The 19,500-nt window shown below is 45.5% G+C and overlaps 1 protein-coding gene across 2 annotated transcripts in view; it reads right to left on the minus strand.

The window, feature by feature from the left end:
* LOC133473631 (pituitary adenylate cyclase-activating polypeptide type I receptor-like) overlaps window positions 1-19,500 on the minus strand; it is a 65,408-nt gene that overhangs the window by 20,438 nt on the left and 25,470 nt on the right. For both annotated transcript variants that reach the window (XM_061765235.1, XM_061765234.1), the window contains exon 3: window positions 2,054-2,158. In XM_061765235.1, coding sequence (XP_061621219.1) covers window positions 2,054-2,158 — 105 coding nt within the window. The remainder of the gene's footprint in view (window positions 1-2,053; window positions 2,159-19,500) is intronic.

Genomic DNA, 19,500 nt, shown 5'->3' on the forward strand with positions numbered 1-19,500 from the left:
CCGCCCTCCCTATTTTGGAGACCTATTATCTGTCATTTAAGTGGGGTGGGGAGTAATGTCGTGATCTGCATTTTGTTTATATTTTTAGTTTAAAATTAAATTTATGCAGTTGATTTCAGTCATTTGCAGTTGTAGTCCCACCTAGAACAGTGGCCCTAGGCCAGAACCACCACACACACACACACACACACACACAGCATGATTGCTTTCTTTAAGTTAAGAATTTGATCTCTTTATTATTTCCTTGATGCAGTACATGAGGTTATTGACGATTTCACGATTGGAACTCACCATGACCACAAGGTAGATGCTATTTAATAGAGCAAGCAAGTGGCACTGGCAAACTCAAAATGACCTTGTCACACAGTAAAAGGAACAGGGCATCACTAAACAGAACTCTTATTTATTCTTTTGGTGTGTTACTACGTACCTTTGTTTGCTGTTTTTGTTAACAAATACCTTTTTGAGATTCTGCAACTGCCTGGTCCACCTACCTTTCTGCCTGTGCACCACACCGACAAAACCCTCAAACAGAATTCAAGTCAATCATAGCCATGATCTTCCACGATGGCCTGGGGTTACAATGATGGAGCTAACTCACTTAGTTCAAAGAGGAGTTCAGAAGGTTCCCAGTTTGTATGTGAGTTTGGGGGGAAGCGAGAGAGCGAGCGAGAGAGAGAGAGAGAGAGAAAGACAGACAGACAGACAGAGAGAGATAGAGATAGAGAGAGATAACAGTTGATAACAGCATAGAGTATCATCATGAAAATATGCCCTCATGTCTAAATCCACAGCTCAGCCAAGGAATTTGAGTCGTGGGAGGTTGTACTGTAGCTACAGTACATTTGACAAAGGATAAAGTGAGGTGACGTGTAGACCCTCTAGCCACGGCATTGGTGGATGTGTGGTGGGGCAAAGGTTGAGGCTCCAGAGAGGTTGTTAGTTCGCAACACTGGCTCACTTAACAAGCTGTGCCAATTCCTTACTTATGCTGCAGGCTCGTACAATGAACTCTTTGATTTTCCAATTCATTATTTTTTTCCGCAATCGACCTAACGTTTACATTAACTGAATCTAACAACACAGCAACAACGATACAGCACTTGACTTTTTTTCTGGCGTGGAGGCGGAAATCCACTAAGGTACAGGAACCCACTAACATTGAGTTATGAGGTCATCAACAGCAACAGAAGTTCACACTTCTGCTCACCAAGCATCCCACATGCAACACGAAACAAGCCTGTTGCTCCTGGCTCTTCATAGATAAGAATCCCACAGTGCTATCTGATAGGATGGAAGGGTTTGAATCTAGTCTTCTATTGTCTTGTCTTTTGGAAGAAGACCGTCATTCCATATCATTTAATGCTATCAGGTCCAACTACCTTTATAGCAAAAGCTAATGATTCATCGATTAAACAACGTATTTTTTATTATCATTTCCTCCACACGCCACTAAGTTCAGACACTTGCTTACAGTTCCCTCAGTCCTAATTGATTACTATCTGAATCCATGAAACACTTGACACTCAGGCCTGTATGTCAGGCTATACACTTGTGGAAAACAGCATGTACAGTGCATGCCCATTGCATTGTTGCATCTTAGCATTTGTACAAAATAATGATACTGAAAACACGTTGTGAGATAACACCGGAGCTATGACTGCACCTGCCCGACTGTGTGAGACGACACGAAGACAAGACAATTTGAAAACCATGTATACAGTCAGAATATTTGCACGTTTGCTCATAGAGACACATGGCGCTAGTATCCATGTTGTGTGTAGAGGTCATAAACCACTCAGTAAAATTGCAAGACTGCTCTTGGGAAATCTCTCAAAAAAGAACGATCCCTTTGTGGAGATATAAACTGAGACATGGAATGAACTATGCTGCTTCATCTAGCCTTCCTCATACTTTTGGGATGAGGTAAACTACAATAGCGGTATTTCTCCAATAGTTTGTATTTCTGAAAGGGATTTGAATGTCATTCCATTGTTGAATAGATTCTAGATAGCTTTGCTTCCAATTGAAAAAGACAAGATGAGTGATTTACCTTTGTTATTAAACAGCTGGGAGATATTGGCACATGATACACCGACCACCTGTCCCACCTCAGCACGATACCAGCAGCGAATCTCATCCCACACTGTTGGGCACCCTAAGGCATGAAAAAAAACATTTATCACACATCTATTCGTAATTGGAACCAGAATCATCTTTATTGGCCAAGTATGTTAAAACCCAAAAGGAATTTGTCTCCGGTACACTTTCTCCATGGTCTGCCTGTGGTAATGTTTTACTAGACTACTCAATCAACGCACCCATGACCCATGGGGTTTTTGTTTTTGTTTGAATATTGCACATAACAGGTAGATTTTGGTTAGAGGTATACTATAAAGAATGGAAGCTTTTTGTGCTCGCGATTGTTCTTAATTGATGCGTCTCTTCATTTTTTAAAAATATAAATATGGAAGAAAATTCATATGCAGTCTATTTTAGTCGGTGTGTATATATATATATATATATATATAGTTTTAAAAGTCAAAATGGTTCTCACTGATTTCAAAACTTCTACAAACGTTAACAATGATGATTTGTAAAACTTTAATCAGAACTGACTTGGAGACAAAATGTTTCTATTTCCTACGATGATTTACTTCACAGTAGCTGTGGATAAATTCCCTCGAAAACAACAAAAAGGTCAACCTCATTAATTCATGTGACAACAATGCCTTCCCCACCTATGTGAAGACTCATTCTTCAACTTTTTACTATTCTTTATTACACAGCAGCTTCTCGCGGATGTAGATTGCTAACAAATGGACCACGGGAAATAGCTAAAAAATAAAAAGGGTTTTATGGGTTCCAGGTGTTTTTTTGTTTTTTTTGCTCACAAGTGTACATTTATTGTTTTATTGCTATGAATCACTGTAGCACGTTGATCGTTGTCATGTTTACGGTTTCATTGGAGAAGTGGGGTGTTACATCCATAATTTCTTGACACACGTACCTTAATCGTGCTCTCTCGCATGAGTTTAATGTTTGGTGCTTTGTTGTTGTTGTTGTTGTTTTTTTGTTTTTTTCCCCAGTGTTGGTGGGCAGTATATTTAAGTATGTATTTATTTTAACTGAATCCTGATTATGCCTGAGTCCAGCCAATACATGACACTGACAGTCTAAATTAACACAAAATGACAGAACATTGTCGCAAACTACCTCACTATGAGTTTATTAGAATTAGAGAATGTTTGAAAGCGTTGTTATTTTGAGGCTAATAGTCAGAGGAATTTAATAGTTTACAGCCATAGGTACTTATGCGTCGTGCGCCGAGGTTCAGTTGGCATTTTACTTTGGCGTACTGATTGAAATGATACATTAGTCATCAGTTATATACTGATGGCTCTCCAGCTAATGGAGACTACACTCCATGCTTGGTCAGGCAGGAGTAAAAGGCCACAATGCTCAAATTTGAAGTGAATGGGGCTGCCTTCATTAGGTGCTAATTAGAGCTTGTGACGTGATGAATTCTGCAAATGAAAGGACTGATCTTCATAGGTATTCTGGGTATTTAGATAATTGCCCTTTTTCCAGTGGCTCTCCACTCTGGGGTCCTTTGTATGGGACCGTGGTGGGTATTTATGTAATGTGCCATAACAGTAAATTTGTTCACACATGCATAAAACGCAAAACCTAAATGTGATACGCTGCAAATAAACAAACAATGCAAACTCTTTTCAGCTTCTGTTTCAAGGTTTGTCTAAGATATTTTCATACTATAACATAATTTGCAGTAGAATTTGTTACAAATCCGAACCAATTCCAAATAGTGATGAAACGAGCTCCTTGCTATTTGCAGCCTTGTTGTTAGTGTGAGTCCGTCCGCAGCAACATACTTGAATGACAAATAATACTGCAAATCCTGTATGTCTATAAAACAAAGCTCACATTTATTGATAAAATGAATTTAGTGCCCAGTCGTTGCGTTGTCTACACTCAATATAGTCCCCCTCTGTGCACCTGCCTCCGCTCTTGTATGCCACCGTGTTCCTTTCTTTTGGAAATTTCCCATATGTGGAATGTCACGTGACCGAACCTGGAAAACAGTTTAGCTGACTTCCTTTGAATGCTGCGATAAGTACCATGACTACTATGATATATATATATGAAAACAAATGAAGGCCAAACATCGGATATTGTCATGTGTTTGGTAGCTCTTGAAGATATCTTGTGTAAAACAAAAGACATTGTATGATATAAGGGTCTGCCATTTACCGGTAGCAAGTACTTCGACCTGCTTGAGTTAATTGCTCATAACCCCTATTAGTGTCCACGAACATCTGTCCTTCCAACTTCCTTTCCTTAACACCAATGGCCTCTTCAAAAAGTCCAATCTCGTAACCAGGAGCGGGGTGCAATTGGCCCGGTCCACCCCAGGCCAACCTGGCCAGGCCTCTTTTTTTGCTTTTGTTTGTTTAAATTGGATAATTCCTAGTGGCACTGGTTAGAGCATCTGCCTCACAGTTCTATGGACCGGGGTCCAATCCCCGGCCTCGCCTGTGTGGAGTTTGCTCCCAGTGTCTGCGTGGGTTTTCTCCGGGCACTCCGGTTTCCTCCCACATCCCAAAAACATGCATGGTAGGTTGATTGAAGACTCTAAATTGCCCGTAAGTCTGAATGTGAGTGCAAATGGTTGTTTGTTTATATGTGCCCTCCGATTGGCTGGCAACCAGTTCAGGGTGGACCCCGCCTCCTACCCGAAGATAGCTGGGATAGGCTCCACCACTCCCGCGACCCTTGTGAGGATAAGCGGCTCAGAAAATGGATGGATGGAGGATTATTCCTATATACTTTCCAATACGGCACGGTGGCCCGACTGGTTAGAGCGTCAGCCTCACAGTTCTGAGGACCCGGGTTCAATCCCCGGCCCCGCCTGTGTGGAGTTTGCATGTTCTCCCCGTGCCTGCGTGGGTTTTCTCCGGGCACTCCGGTTTCCTCCCACATCCCAAAAACATGTATTAATTGGAGACTTTAAATTGCCCGTAGGCATGACTGTAAGTGGGAATGGTTGTTTGTTCCTATGTGCCCTGCGATTGGCTGGCAACCAGTTCAGGGTGTACCCCGCCTCCTGCCCGATGACAGCTGGGATAGGCTCCAGCACGCCCGCGACCCTAGTGAGGAGAAGCGGCTCAGAAAATGGATGGATGGATGGACTTTCCAATACACAGAGACGTATTTTAACAAAACATAACTACAGAATACGATTCAACAAATAAGATGACTTTTAGGCTAGCCTTTTGTCAACAACGCCGTGCATGAGCGAATCGGTCGTGTGCGCCATACACACCAAGCCGAGTGTCCCGGTGTAGATTACAACCTGCAGGCTGAGCATGCGTTTATGATTCGTGACTCCGTCAGAGCCTTGCTGTTGTGCCGTGCGCTGTGCGACCAACAATTGTTGTTAAGCAGCAGACAAGTCGTAAGCAAGTCGTCTCTTCCCTCCTAACCCCACACTAGATGTGAAAAAAAATGTGCAAAGCTGACAGATCTTTTCAGTGGAGGAAGGATACAACAGCACGACTACAGGTGGGCACAGTGGGAAATGGCAAAATATTACACCTTGCAGACCATGCATTTGTTGCAAATGCTTTGGTATACAAAATTGTTAAATACTTGAGTCCTTATGTACTGCAAGCATCATTGATTTTTGTCGCTCACCATCAGAAAAGGATGAAGTCTCTGTGACTTGACTTTGAGATTTATACTTTTTAAGCAATTAGGGGATACCTACATATTATTTGATAGGTGAACAAATGAGCGGGATTACTCTGATATGAGAAAGCATTTTCCCTCCAACAGGGTATGCGTGTGTGTGTGTGTGTGTGTGTGTGTGCATGCAGGTGTGTGTGTGTGTGTGTGATTTATGGCATTTTCTTACATGGATTGCCTTTGTGTATTAAGAACATAACTCTTGTTATGATTAATATTGTTATGATTAGACTTTTCACCGATTTTATCGGGCTGATATTTAGCATTTTATGCTGATCAGCTTTAATGTCATAATTCGCCGATCTGATCAATGACGTCATTGATCGGCTCCACAAAAGACATTTACTCCACGTCGCCGCGTGCACAATATATTTGAATCCAAAAGCTAGTTTATTTTTAGCCTTGTCACGTATCTTTTGACGTTGTATTGGAAATATCTGACGGCCAATGAAGTTATTAAAAAAAACAAAAAACATGGCGGTGTGGAGCAGACAACACGTAATGCCCGAGTCAAACTACAAGACAAATTTGCTCTTTCACCTATTGCACTGTCAGAGTACTGCAATAAAATCTTGCATTCCGATACCACCACATCCCGTTTTTTACGATCCATCCATCCATCCATCCATTTTCTGAGATGCTTCTCCTCACTAGGGTCACGGGCGTGCTGGAGCCCATCCCAGCTATCATCGGGCAGGAGGCGCGGTACACCCTGAACTGGTTGCCAGCCAATCGCAGGGCACATACAAACAAACAACCATTCACACTTACATTCACACCTACGGGCAATTTAGAGTTGCCAATTAACCATGCATGTTTTGGGGATGTGGGAGGAAACCGGAGTGCCCGGAGAAAACCCACGCAGGCACGGGGGGGACATGCAAACTCCACACAGGCGGGGCCGGGGATTGAACCCCGGTACTCAGAACTGTGAGGCAGACGTTCTAACCAGTCGGGCCACCGTGCCGCGTTTTTTTACCGGATACACTCATTACCGTGGCGACGACAACAAGAGTCGAGCGCGCCGATTGTATTATAGGGACAAAATGGGGGAAAATGTGTGTTGGTGGTCACCGGTGCTCAGGACAGGAGAGGACGTTCGTTTAAGGCTTGCTTGAGGTATGTTCACGTACGTTTAATACGATACGGATCGCAAGCAGGCAACAAAATGTTACGTAGCCTAGCAAGCTAGTGGTAGCACGAATGGTTGTACGTAAACATGCCGCGGTTCTGTCGAATCATGCTCTAAAGTTTTGGTGTGGGTGAAGTAATTTAATTAAAAATAAAGTAAAGTAATAAAGTAAAAACCTCTATGACGAATACAATTAATGGATTCAGGTTTCCCTTGCCCGGATGCAGGTCACCGGGGCCCCGCTCTGGAGCCAGGCCTGGAGGTGGGGCTCGAAGGCGAGCGCCTGGTGGCCGGGCCTGCACCCATGGGGCCCGGCCGGGCACAGCCCGAAAGGGTAACATGGGTCTCCCTTCCCATGGGGTCACCACCTGTGGGAGGGGCCATAGGGGTTGGGTGCAGTGTGAGCTGGGCGGTGGCCAAAGGCGGGGATCTTGGCGATCCGATCCCCGGCTACAGAAGCTGGCTCTAGGGACGTGGAATGTCACCTCTCTGGCAGAGAAGCTGGTGTGTGAGGTTGACAAGTTCCGACTAGATATAGTCGGACTCGCCTCCACGCACAGCTTGGGCTCTGGTACCAGTCCTCTCGAGAGGGGTTGGACTCTCTTCCACTCTGGAGTTGCCCACGGTGAGAGGCACCGAGCAGGTGTGGGTATACTTATTGCTCCCTGGCTCGGCGCCTGTACAAAGGGGTTCACCCAGGTGGACGAGAGGGTAGCCTCCCTCCGCCTTAGGGTGGGGGGACGGGTCCTGACTGTTGTTTGTGCATATGCACCAAACAGCAGTTCAGAGTACCCACCCTTTTTGGAGTCCTTGGAGGGGGCGCTGGAGAGCGCTCCCGCTGGGGACTCCATCGTTCTGCTGGGGGACTTCAATGTTCACGTGGGCAATGACAATGAGACCTGGAAGGGCGTGTTTGGGAGGAACGGCCCCCCCGATCAGAACCCGAGCGGCGTTCTGTTATTGGACTCCTGTGCTCATCACGGATTGTCCATAACGAACACCATGTTCAAGCATAAGGGTGTCAACACGTGCACTTGGCACCAGGACACCCTAGGTCGCATTTCCATGATCGACTTTGCTAAGCCGGCCGACCGCAGCTGTGGCCGTAAGGTGGTTGGTGCCTGTCGTGGCGGCAATACCTGAACCCGTTGGTGGACACCAACGGTGAGGGATGCCGTCAAGCTGAAGAAGGAGTCCTATCAGGTCTTTTTGGCCTGTAGGACTCCTGAGGCAGCTGATGGGTACCGGCTGGCCAAGCGGACTGCAGCTTTGGTGGTCGCTGAAGCAAAAACTCGGGCATGGGGGGAGTTCGGTGAGGCCATGGAGAAAGACTTCCGGACAGCTTCGAGAAAATTCTGGTCCACCATCCGGCGTCTCAGGACGGGGAAGCAGCGCACCATCAACACTGTGTATAGTGGGGATGGGGCGCTGCTGACCTCGACTCGGGACGTTGTGAGCCGGTGGGGAGAATACTTCGAAGACCTCCTCAATTCCACCGACACGCCTTCCCATGAAGGAGCAGAGTCTGGGTTCTCTGAGGCGGGCTCTCCTATCTCTGGGGTTGAGATCACCGAGGTGGTTAAAAAGGTCCTCGGTGGCAAGGCCCCGGGGGTGGATGAGAGTCGCCCGGAGTTTCTCAAGGCTCGGGATGTTGTAGGGCTGTCCTGGTTGACACGCCTCTGCAACATCACGTGGACATCGGGGACAGTGCCTCTGGATTGGCAGACTGGCATGGTGGTCCCCCTTTTTAAGAAGGGGGACCGGAGGGTGTGTTCCAACTACAGGGGGATCACACTCCTCAGCCTCCCTGGTAAGGTCTATTCAGGGGTGCTGGAGAGGAGGGTCCGTCGGGAAGTTAAATCTCAGATTCAGGAGGAGCAGTGTGGTTTTCGTCCTGGCCGTGGAACAGTGGACCAGCTCTACACCCTTGGCAGGGTCCTCGAGGGTGCATAGGAGTTCACCCAACCAGTCTACATGTGTTTTGTGCACTTGGAGAAGGCGTTCGACCGTGTCCCTCGGGGTGTCCTGTGGGGGGTGCTTCGGGAGTATGGGGTACCGAACCCCCTGATACGGGCTGTTCGGTCCCTGTACGACCGGAGTCAGAGTGTGGTCCGCATATCCGGCAGTAAGTCGGACTCGCTTCCGGTGAGGGTTGGACTCCGCCAAGGCTGCCCTTTTCACTGATTTCTGATTTCTAGGCGCAGCCGAGGTGTAGAGGGGGTCCGGTTTGGTGCTCTCAGTATTGCATCTCTGCTTTTTGCAGATGATGTGGTTCTGTTGGCTTCATCAAGCCGTGACCTCCAACTCTCACTGGAGTAGTTCGCAGCCGAGTGTGAAGCGGCTGGGATGAGAATCAGCACCTCCAAATCTGAGACCATGGTCCTCAGTCGAAAAACGGTGGCGTTCCCTCTCCAGGTCGGGAATGAGATCCTGCCCCAAGTGGAGGAGTTCAAGTATCTTGGGGTCTTGTTCACGAGTGAGGGAAGAATGGAACGGGAGATCGACAGGCGGATCGGTGCAGCGTCTGCAGTGATGCGGACTTTGTATCTATCCGTTGTCGTAAAGAAGGAGCTAAGCCGAGAGGTGAAGCTCTCGATTTACCGGTCGATCTACGTTCCTACCCTCATGGTCACGAGCTGTGGGTCATGACCGAAAGATCAAGATCCCGGATACAAGCGGCCGAAATGAGGCTCTCCCTTAGAGATAGGGTGAGAAGCTTGGTAATCCCTGAGGATCTCAGAGAAGAGCCGCTGCTCCTTCACATCGAGAGGAGCCAGATGAGGTGGCTGGGGCATCTGATTCGGATGCCTCCCAGACGAATCCCCGGTGAGGTGTTCCAGGCACGTCCCACCGGGAGGAGACCCGGGGGACGACCCAGGACACGCTGGAGAGACTACATCCTTCGGCTGGCCTGGGAACGCCTCGGGATCCCCCCCGGAAGAGCTGGATAAAGTGGCTAGGGAGAGGGAAATCTGGGCGTCCCTGCTAAAGCTACTGCCCCCGTGACCCGACCTCGGATAAGCGGTCGAAAATGGATGGATGGATGGATAAAGTAATTTAAATTACAGTAAGTTACCACCCATTATTTCTGTGATGTAATGTTGGTTTGACCTGACTGATTAGAATACACGATCTGACTAGAGCAGTGATTTCCAACCTTTATGGAGTCAACGAACATATCTTACAATTGAAAAATCTCACGGCACACCAACGTACAAAAATGTCAGAAAAAGTGGATACATTAATTACTGTATTTACTTCCTCCCATCTAATAGAAGACCATTCATTTGATCTGTCCGTCACTATACCTCACTGGCATAAATAGAGCGGATGGATGGATGGACATTCCCCCACCTTGTGATCAGATCGGTGATCGGTTATCGGTTTTTTATACTTGCTGATCGGTGATCGGCCCCAAAAATCCTGATCGTGTAAAGCCTAGTTATTATTGTAATTATTGGCAGCAGCAGCAACATCAGGGCTTAAAGGTCACTTGCAGAGGGGTTATCGAGGGACTGGGTGACCCCATGGTGGCAATGAGGAGGTAGTACTGGTCTTAGAGAATGAGGAGTAGGAGGAAGATGTGGTGGTCTTATTGGGGGAGAAGGAAGACAATGGAACAAAAGTGCCTGGCTGAAATTTGGGCCCAGTACATCTCTGCTCCTAACCCTTATGCCACCTTTCCGTAACCTTTGTTGGAATGTGTCATCGGGTCAAGGAGGCATGAAAAGGAGCTACCTTTCGAACATTGGAAAGGACAGCCCTGTTTCAAATGAATTTAGCCTCAACCTTTCCTAACCAACGTCATCGCGTGACGTCGAGTATTGCTGACGTAAGTCTCAATCATGCTTTCTGTCATTTTTTCTGCCATTCTTTCTCTCGTTTTATCCCTCGCATATGCGTCTGTATTTTATATTTTGCGTCATGAGAATAAGCGGTACGGAAAATGGATGGAGGGATGGATGGTGTTTACAGCTGTTTTTTCCCTGTATGGATAATAATGTTAGTCTTACAATTATTGAGGCTATTTTTTTGTATGTTCACATTGCTACTGTTGTGTAAGACTCTTCTTGATGCTTGTTTCTTTGTAAATACTATTCTGTTAAATTTTTATGTTAAAATAAACAGTTTAAAAAATATATATATTTTTAGTCTCCAATGTAAAACTAATGCAACTGTAGGCCGGTCCCAAGCCCGGATAAATGCAGAGGGTCAGGAAGGGCATCCGGCTTAAAACTTTGCCAAATAAATATGAGCGTTCATCCAAAGAATTCCATACCGGATCGGTAGTGGCCCGGGTTAACACCGTCCGCCACCGGCGCCGTCAACCTGCAGGGTGCTGTTGGAAATTCAGCTACTGTGGGTCGAAGTCGAAGGAGGTGGAAAGCGGGTTCTTCGGCAGAAAGAGAAAAGGAAAGCACAGAGCCTAGAACTGAATGTTGGGACTATGACAGGAAAATCTCGGGAGTTGGTTGACATGATGATTAGGAGAAAGGTTGATATATTGTGTGTCTAGGAGACCAGGTGAAAAGGCAGTAAGGCTAGAAGTTTAGGGGCACGGTTTAAATGATTTTACCATGGTGTAGATGGGAAGAGAAATGGAGTTGGGGTTATTTTAAAAGAAGAGTTGGCTATGAATGTCTTGGAGGTGAAAAGATTATCAGATCGAGTGATGAGGCTGAAACTTGAAATTGAGGGTGTTATGTATATGTTATGTGATTAGTGGCTATGTCCCACAGGTAGGATGTGACCTAGAGGTGAAGGAGAAATTCTGGAAGGAGCTAGACGAAGTAGTTCTGAGCATCCCAGACAGAGAGAGAGTCGTGATTGGTGCAGATTGTAATGGACATGCTGGTGAAGGAAATAGGGGTGATGAAGAAGTGATGGGTAAGTACGGCATCCAGGAAAGGAACTTGGAGGGACAGATGGTGGTAGACTTTGCAACAAGGATGCAAATGGCTGTAGTCAACACTTTTTTCCAGAAGAGGAAGGGACATAGGGTGACCTACAAGAATGGAGCTAGAAGCACACAGGTGGATTACATCTTGCGCAGACGATGTAATCTGAAGGAGGTTACCGACTGTAAGGTAGTGGTAGGGGAGAGTGTGGCTAGACAGCATAGGATATTGGTGTGTAAGATGACTCTGGTGGTGGGGAGGAAGATTAGGAAGACAAAGGCAGAGAAGAGAACCATGTGGTGGAAGCTGAGACAGGACGAGTGTTGTGCAGCTTTTCGGGAAGAGGAGAGACAGGCTCTCGGTGGACGGGAGGAGCTTCCAGAAGACTGGACCACTGCAGCCAAGGTGATCAGAGAGGCAGGCAGGAGAGTACTTGGTGCATCATCTGGCAGGAAAGGAGAAGGTGGTGGAACCTCACAGTACAGGAAATCATACAAGGAAAAATCTTCGCTAAGAAGAAGTGGGACACCTAGAGGACCGAGGAGAGGCGAAAGGAATACATTGAGATGCGACACAGGGCAAAGGTAGAGGTGGCAAAGGCCAAACAAGAAGCCTATGACAGAGTACCTAGAGAGGAACTGTGGTACTGCATGCGGAAGTCTGGAGTGGCAGAGAAGTATGTTGGAATAATACAGGACATGTACAAGGGCAGCAGAACAGCGGTGAGATGTGCTGTAGGTGTGACAGACGAATTTAAGGTGGAGGTGGGACTGCATCAGGGATCAGCCCTGTGCCCCTTCCTGTTTGCAGTGGTGATGGATAGGCTGACAGATGAGGTTAGACTGGAATCCCCGTGGACCATGATGTTTGCAGATGACATTGTGATCTGCAGTGAAAGCAGGGAGCAGGTGGAGGAACAGTTAGAAAGATGGAGGCATGCACTGGAAAGCAGAGGAATGATGATTAGCCGAAGTAAAACAGAATATATGTGCATGAATGAGAGGGGTGGTGGGGGAAGAGTGAGGCTACAGGGAGAAGAGATAGCAAGGGTGGAGGACTTTAGATATTTGGGGTCAACCGTCCAGAGCAATAGTGAGTGTGGTCAGGAAGTGAAGAAACAGGTCCAAGCAGTTTGGAACGGGTGGAGGAAGGTGTCAGGTGTGTTATGTGACAGAAGAGTCTCTGCTAGGATGAAGGGCAAAGTTTAGAAGACAGTGGTGAGGCCGGCCATGATGTACAGATTAGAGACAGTGCCACTGAAGAGACAACAGGAAGCAGAGCTGGAGGTGGCGGAAATGAAGATGTTGAGGTTCGCTCTCGGAGTGACCAGGTTGGATCAAATTAGAAATGAGCTCATCAGAGGGACAGCCAAGGTTCGATGTTTTGGAGACAAAGTTAGAGAGAGCAGACTTCGATGGTTTGGATACGTCCAGAGGAGAAATAGTGAGTATATTGGTAGAAGGATAATGAGGATGGAGCTGCCAGGCAAGCGAGCTAGAGGAAGACCAAAGAGAAGGTTGATGGATGTTGTGAGGGAAGAGATGAGGGCAGTTGGTTTTCGAGAGGAGGATGTAGGAGATTGGCTTACATGGAAAAGGATGACGTGCTGTGGCGACTTCTAAAGGGACAAGCCGAAAGGAAAAGAAGAAGCAGTCTCCAGTGCGAAACTCTTGAGAATCTTTGCATTGTCTGTAAAGTTAATCGGTGGCCTGGTGCTTTACATATTGCTGCCTTAAATGATTGTGGGTAATATATCTCCTTTCCTTTTATGAAGGTTGGTCAGGAGTAACCTATGCTAAAGCTGGCTTAAAGGTTGCATCGAGGCACCTCTCCTAGGCATTTTTAGGATTCGAACGACCTATCCTCCAAGTTTTTCAAAGTCATCATAGGAAAGGAACGTTCTTAAGCAAAAACGAGAATCTGAAGCGTCACCTCCTCATCACCTCTCTTCCCTTCACCAACATGCTCATTGAGGTCTGCTCCAATCACCACTCTCTCCCTTCTAGGATTACTCCAATATGAACTCAACCAACTCACTCCAAAACATCTTCTTTTCCTCTAACTTACATTCCACTTTTGGGACGTAACCATTTACAACATTCATCTTAACAATCATCACCTTGTCTGACTCTCGTTTCACTTCAGTAACATTCTTTGCATATTACTACCCTATTCATATTCCTATCCAGACCTTGATAAGTCAGTTTGAACCCTGCATCGATGCTTCTAGCCTTACTACCTCTGGTTGCCTGTACACACAAAATGTCTACCTGTCTTTCTGCATCAACTTGGATTTGCATATCTGGTTAAGACAATGTTTTATGCTGGGTGCCTTCCTGACACAACCCTCACCATTTACCCGGCATGGAACCAGTACTACAAATAAATTGGCTGGTGACCATGCTTGTGGATATGTGTTTGATAACCAAAAGCAAAACTGTAATCTCACGATTTATTGAGTGATGCCGAAAAAGTAAACAAAGTCAGATAGGGCTGTTTTAGTCTAGGTTCTCGGTGCTTTGTGGAAACATTCAGACACATTGTTTTGTTATTTGTGCTCTAATGAGCACAATTCACAAGGGCACTTTTGCAATATCCAAGCATAAAACACATCACATGATTACAAAATGTAAATCTAAACGTATATTTTATCATCTCAGACATGCATTACTCGTCTTACAACCTCTCTAGACCCCATACCTCAGTGATCATTGTCATGGTCCAATAAAACATTTTTCTTCATTGCTGCTACCATAATATTGTTACAAATATTACAAGAGAAAGGGCACCACTGGGATATACAGTGCAATATCCTTCCTTTAATAAACAATGGAGTGATAAGGCAAAAGCTAAGACAGAGCTAGAACACGCAGATAGGAGTGACATGGGATCAAAGAAGAAAGTTTGCAGTGCACTTGTGTAGCTTAGCTGTCAGATCATGAAAACAAACTTTTTAATCTTGTTAGAAAGTGCAGACATTCCTGCTGACTCACCTTCAACATCACGTTGTGGTGGATAAACCTAAATGCACGAAATAGCAGCATGAATGTTGAGGAAATATAAAAGAGTTGACTGTATGAAGAGGCATGACCAAAACTGACTTAAATTGTATTCAACAGGCAAACATTAAAAAAATACAAATCTAAGCTTTATAATTAGCTTTGATTAACTACAGGCCTACTTGTCAGTATTTGCTTTAAACTAAGTTAACGCAGCGCATCTGGAATTGTAACAGTTAATTAGTTCTTTTAATCGTTTCTATTTACAGGGACAATGGACAATTTAAACAAATTGGACCAGAGTTAGCTAAAAGCTTTTTCATCTGTTTTTTAAAACAATAAGCTTTCATCCATCACTTACCAACTGCTGTCCTGTTCACAGAGGAGCTGCAGCCTTTCTCAGATTACTTAGGCCCTGAGACTTAAGGACTCTTTATACTCTTGCGCTCGAGCGGCCGACAACGCCCCGATTGCATCACGTGACGTTGCATCTGTGTAGCTTGACGCTCACACGGCAAACCCCGCGGAGATTGTGGAGTATTAGCATTGTAAGTAATTCATATTATGAATTATTCTTTTCGTGGTGTTCTTCATAAATAATAATTTAATGAACTGAATCGTGAAATATGCTGGCCTCGTGGAAGCTACTTTTGGAAAAGTTGGGAAGCCCAAAAGATACCACTCTGGTGGTCCCGACTCAAATAACAGCGGGTGAAATATGATTAATGTAAAAGGCAGCTGGGAGGCGGAAATTGGCTCACGGTTGCCAGCCAGTCTGCTGCCTAGGTTAAAACTGGGAAGAACTGCCAGAACTTCATAGTTTACGATTGTCAGCTGTATCACCAGCCCACTGCCTAACCAATGGAACAAGAGCGCCTCCAAGAGGGAGATAAATGCCATGACCACCTTGTAGTTACAGATACCATTAGAAAGCAAGAAACTATTAATAACCAGTTGTATTTTATGTTAAAAGAACACCACATACCATTAAAAACTAAATATAGATATATGATTATATTGCATGACATAATTGTAGGGCCCCCCTACAGGCCCGGAGGTGGGGCTCGAAGGCGAGCGCCTGGTGGCCTGGCCTGCACCCATGGGGGCACGTCTGGGCACAGCCCGAAAGGGTAAGGTGGGTCCCACTTCCCATGGGTTCACCACCTGTGGGAGGGGCCATAGGGGTTGGGTGCAGTGCGAGCTGGCCGAAGTCGGGGACCTTGGCGATCCGATCCCCGGCTACAAAAGCTGGCTCTAGGGACGTGGAATGTCTCCTCTCTGGCAGGGAAGGAGCCCGAGCTGGTGTGTGAGGTCGAGAAGTTCCGACTAGATATAGTCGGACTCGCCTCAACGCACAGCTTGGGCTCTGGTACCAATCCTCTCGAGAGGGGTTGGACTCTCTTCCACTCTGGGGTTGCCCACGGTGAGAGGCGCCGAGCAGGTGTGGGTATACTTATTGCTCCCCGGCTCGGCCCCTGGACGTTGGGGTTCACCCCAGTAGACAACAGGTTGGCCTCCCAATCAGAACCCGAGCGGTGTTCTGTTATTGGACTTCTGTGCTCATCACGGATTTTCCATAACGAACACCATGTTCAAGCATAAGGGTCAAACAAATACAACCCAAGTGAACTTAAATTGCTGTTTTTAAATGATTTCATTTATTACGGAAAAAAAACTTTTCAGTTACCTGGCCCTGTGTAAAAAAGTAATTACCCCCTTGGTAAATCATGAATTAATTATGGATAATCACAATTGTTGGTTAATTTTTATTGATCACACCCAAGCCTGATTCCCTCCAAACCCGTTCAATCAAGAAATCACTTAAACAGAATCAAGTATGGCAAAATATCTAAAAAGAGCTGCAACAAAATGACACGATCCAAAGAAATTCCAGAACAGTTGAGAAATAAAGTAATTGACATCGATCAGCTTGGAAAGGGTTACAAAAGTCATTTCTAAAGCTTTAGGATTCCAGCTAACCAGAGGGAGAGCAATTATCCTCACATGGAGAAAACATGGAACAGTGGGGAACCTTCCCAAGAGTGGTCGGCCTAAAAAGTTTACCCAAGTGAACAGCAATCAGCCAGGAGGCCACAAAGGAACTCAGGACAATTTCTGAAGAATTGCAGTAATTGCCTCAGTAAAGGTCAGTGTTCATGACTCAACAATAAGGAAGAGACTGAGCAAAAATGCCATCCATGGCAGAGTTCGAAGGCAAAAACCACTGCTGACCAAAAATCATATAAAGCCTCATCTTACTTTTTCAAAAAAATACCTGAATTATTCCCAAGAATTTTGGGTGAATATTATATGGACTGATGAGACAAAAGTAGGACTTTTTGGAAGGCGTGTGTCTCGTTACAGCTGCCGTAAATGCAGCACAGCATTTCAGAAAATGAAGATCATACCAACAACAAAACACGGTGGTGGTTGTGTGATGGTGTTGGGCTGTTTTACTCCTTCAGGACCTGGAAAACTTGCTGTGGTTGATGGAACCATGAATTCTGCTCTTTAACAGAAAATCCTGAATGACAATGGTCAGCCATCAATTTGTGACGTCAAGCTGAAGCGCACTTGGGTTGCGCAGCAGGATAACAATACAAAACACACCAGCAAGTCAACTTCTGAATGGCTTAAAAAAACAAAATGAAGGTTTCAGTGTGGCCTAGTCAATGTCTGGACTTGAATCTGATTGAAATGCAGTGGCATGACTTAAAAAAGCCGCTCATGCTCAAAACCCCTCCATTTTTGCTCAATTCAAGGAATTCTACAAGGAAGAGTGGGCCAAAATTTCTCCACAGAGATGTGGAAGACTCATTGACAGTTATAGAAAACGGCTGATTTCACTTGTTGCTGCTGAGGATGGCCCAACCAGTTATAAGTTTAGGGGGCCATTACTTTTTCACACAGGGCCAGGTAACGGAATAGTTTTTGTTCCTTAATAAATGAAACCACCATTTAAAAACAGCATTTTAAGTTCACTTGGGTTCTATTTGACTGATATTTACATTTGTTTGATGATCTTAAACATTAAAGTGGGGAAAAGATGCAAAAATATATGAATTTGAAAAGGGATTCAAATTGTGCGTGTGTGTGTGTGTGTGTGTGTGTGTGTGTGTGTGTGTCTGTATGTATGTGGAGACCCTTTCCCAAAAGATTTAATATCATGGAAATGTTTATTTATTTCCATAATTCCATTGAACAAATTTAATATCTTGGAAATGTTTATTTCTTTCCATAACTCCATTCAAAAAATTCAACTTTCATAGATCAGAGACTCAGGGCCCACAATTTAAACAATTTCAAGTATTTATTTGTTTATTTTCACATAATTCTGGCTTCCAGATTATAAAACCCACGAACAATTTAGAGAACTGTAAAGAAATCAGCCCAAATTTTGCAGGCCATAAATGTTTTAAACGAGGTGTCACACACTAATCATCGACTAAACTCAAAGCACCTGCGCAGTTTCCCCCAGATGTCATTAAACTGCTTCAGTTTGGTTCAATTGTCTCAGTTGGGTTCAATGTGGAGAAGACTGCATGCAGACATGACATCTGGCCAGAAGACCATCATTAATACCCTCCATAGGATGGGTAAGCCACAAAATTTCATAGGTAAGGAGGCTGGCTGTTCACAGACGGCTGTGTCCAACCATATCAATGGAAAGTCTAGTGGAAGGACAAAATGTGGCAGGACAATATGCACCAGCAAAAGAGATGACCGCGGGCTTCAGCGGGTTATCAAACAGAAAAGATTCGAGAATGTAGCAGAGATCCAGAAAGAGTGGAAAGAGGCGGGAGTCACAGCTTCAAAAACCACCACATTCAGACGCATCCGGAAGATGGGCTACAACTGTTGGGTTCCTCGGGTCAAGCAACTTCTGAGCCTGAGCCAACGTAGGAAGCGTCTCAACTGGGCCAAGGAGAAGAACTACTGGACTGTTGGCCAGTGGTTCTCTTTTCCGATGAAAGCACAGTAAAGTGTGCCTTTCGTTCGGGAATCAAGGTCCAAGTGTTTGGAGGAAAACGGGTGAAGAACAGAACCCAAGCTGCTTGAGTTCGTGTGAATTATCCACAGTCAGTCATGATTTGGGGTGCAATGTCCAGTGCAGGGCGGCACTCTGGATGGTGGGTTAGCACAGCTGCCTCAGAGTTCTGATGACCGCGGTTCAAATCCCGGCCCCGCCTGTGTGGAGTTTGCTTGTTCTCCCCTTGCCTGCGTGGCTTTTCTCTGGGTATTCTGGTTTCCTCCCACATCCCAAAAACATGCATGGTAGGTTGATTGAAGACTCCAACTTGCCCGTAGGTGTGAATGTGTGTGCGAATGGTTGTTTGTTTATATGTGCCGTGCAATTGGCTGGCGACCAGTTCAGGGTGTACCCGGCCTCTCGCCCAAAGATAGATGGGATTGGCTCCAGCACGCCCGCCACCCTAGTGAGGATAAGCGGTACAGAAAATGGATGGATGGATGGATGGATGTATATATCCCTATTTGTTTGTTTTGTTTGTGTCATGGGTGTGTGTTCCGGTTTTTGTCTTCCCCCTGTTTCATACACACCTGCTCCTGAGAGCATCTTCACCACCTATGCCTCGTTTATCCAAATTACCCCTTGCATTTAACCTCGTGTCTCGTTCTGTCATGAATGGAACAGAGGATAGGACCTAAAAATGCACGACTCCAAAACAAATGGACAGTTTCAAAA

Source organism: Phyllopteryx taeniolatus, unplaced genomic scaffold (assembly GCF_024500385.1).
Source record: "Phyllopteryx taeniolatus isolate TA_2022b unplaced genomic scaffold, UOR_Ptae_1.2 contig_31, whole genome shotgun sequence".
NCBI lineage: Eukaryota > Metazoa > Chordata > Actinopteri > Syngnathiformes > Syngnathidae > Phyllopteryx > Phyllopteryx taeniolatus.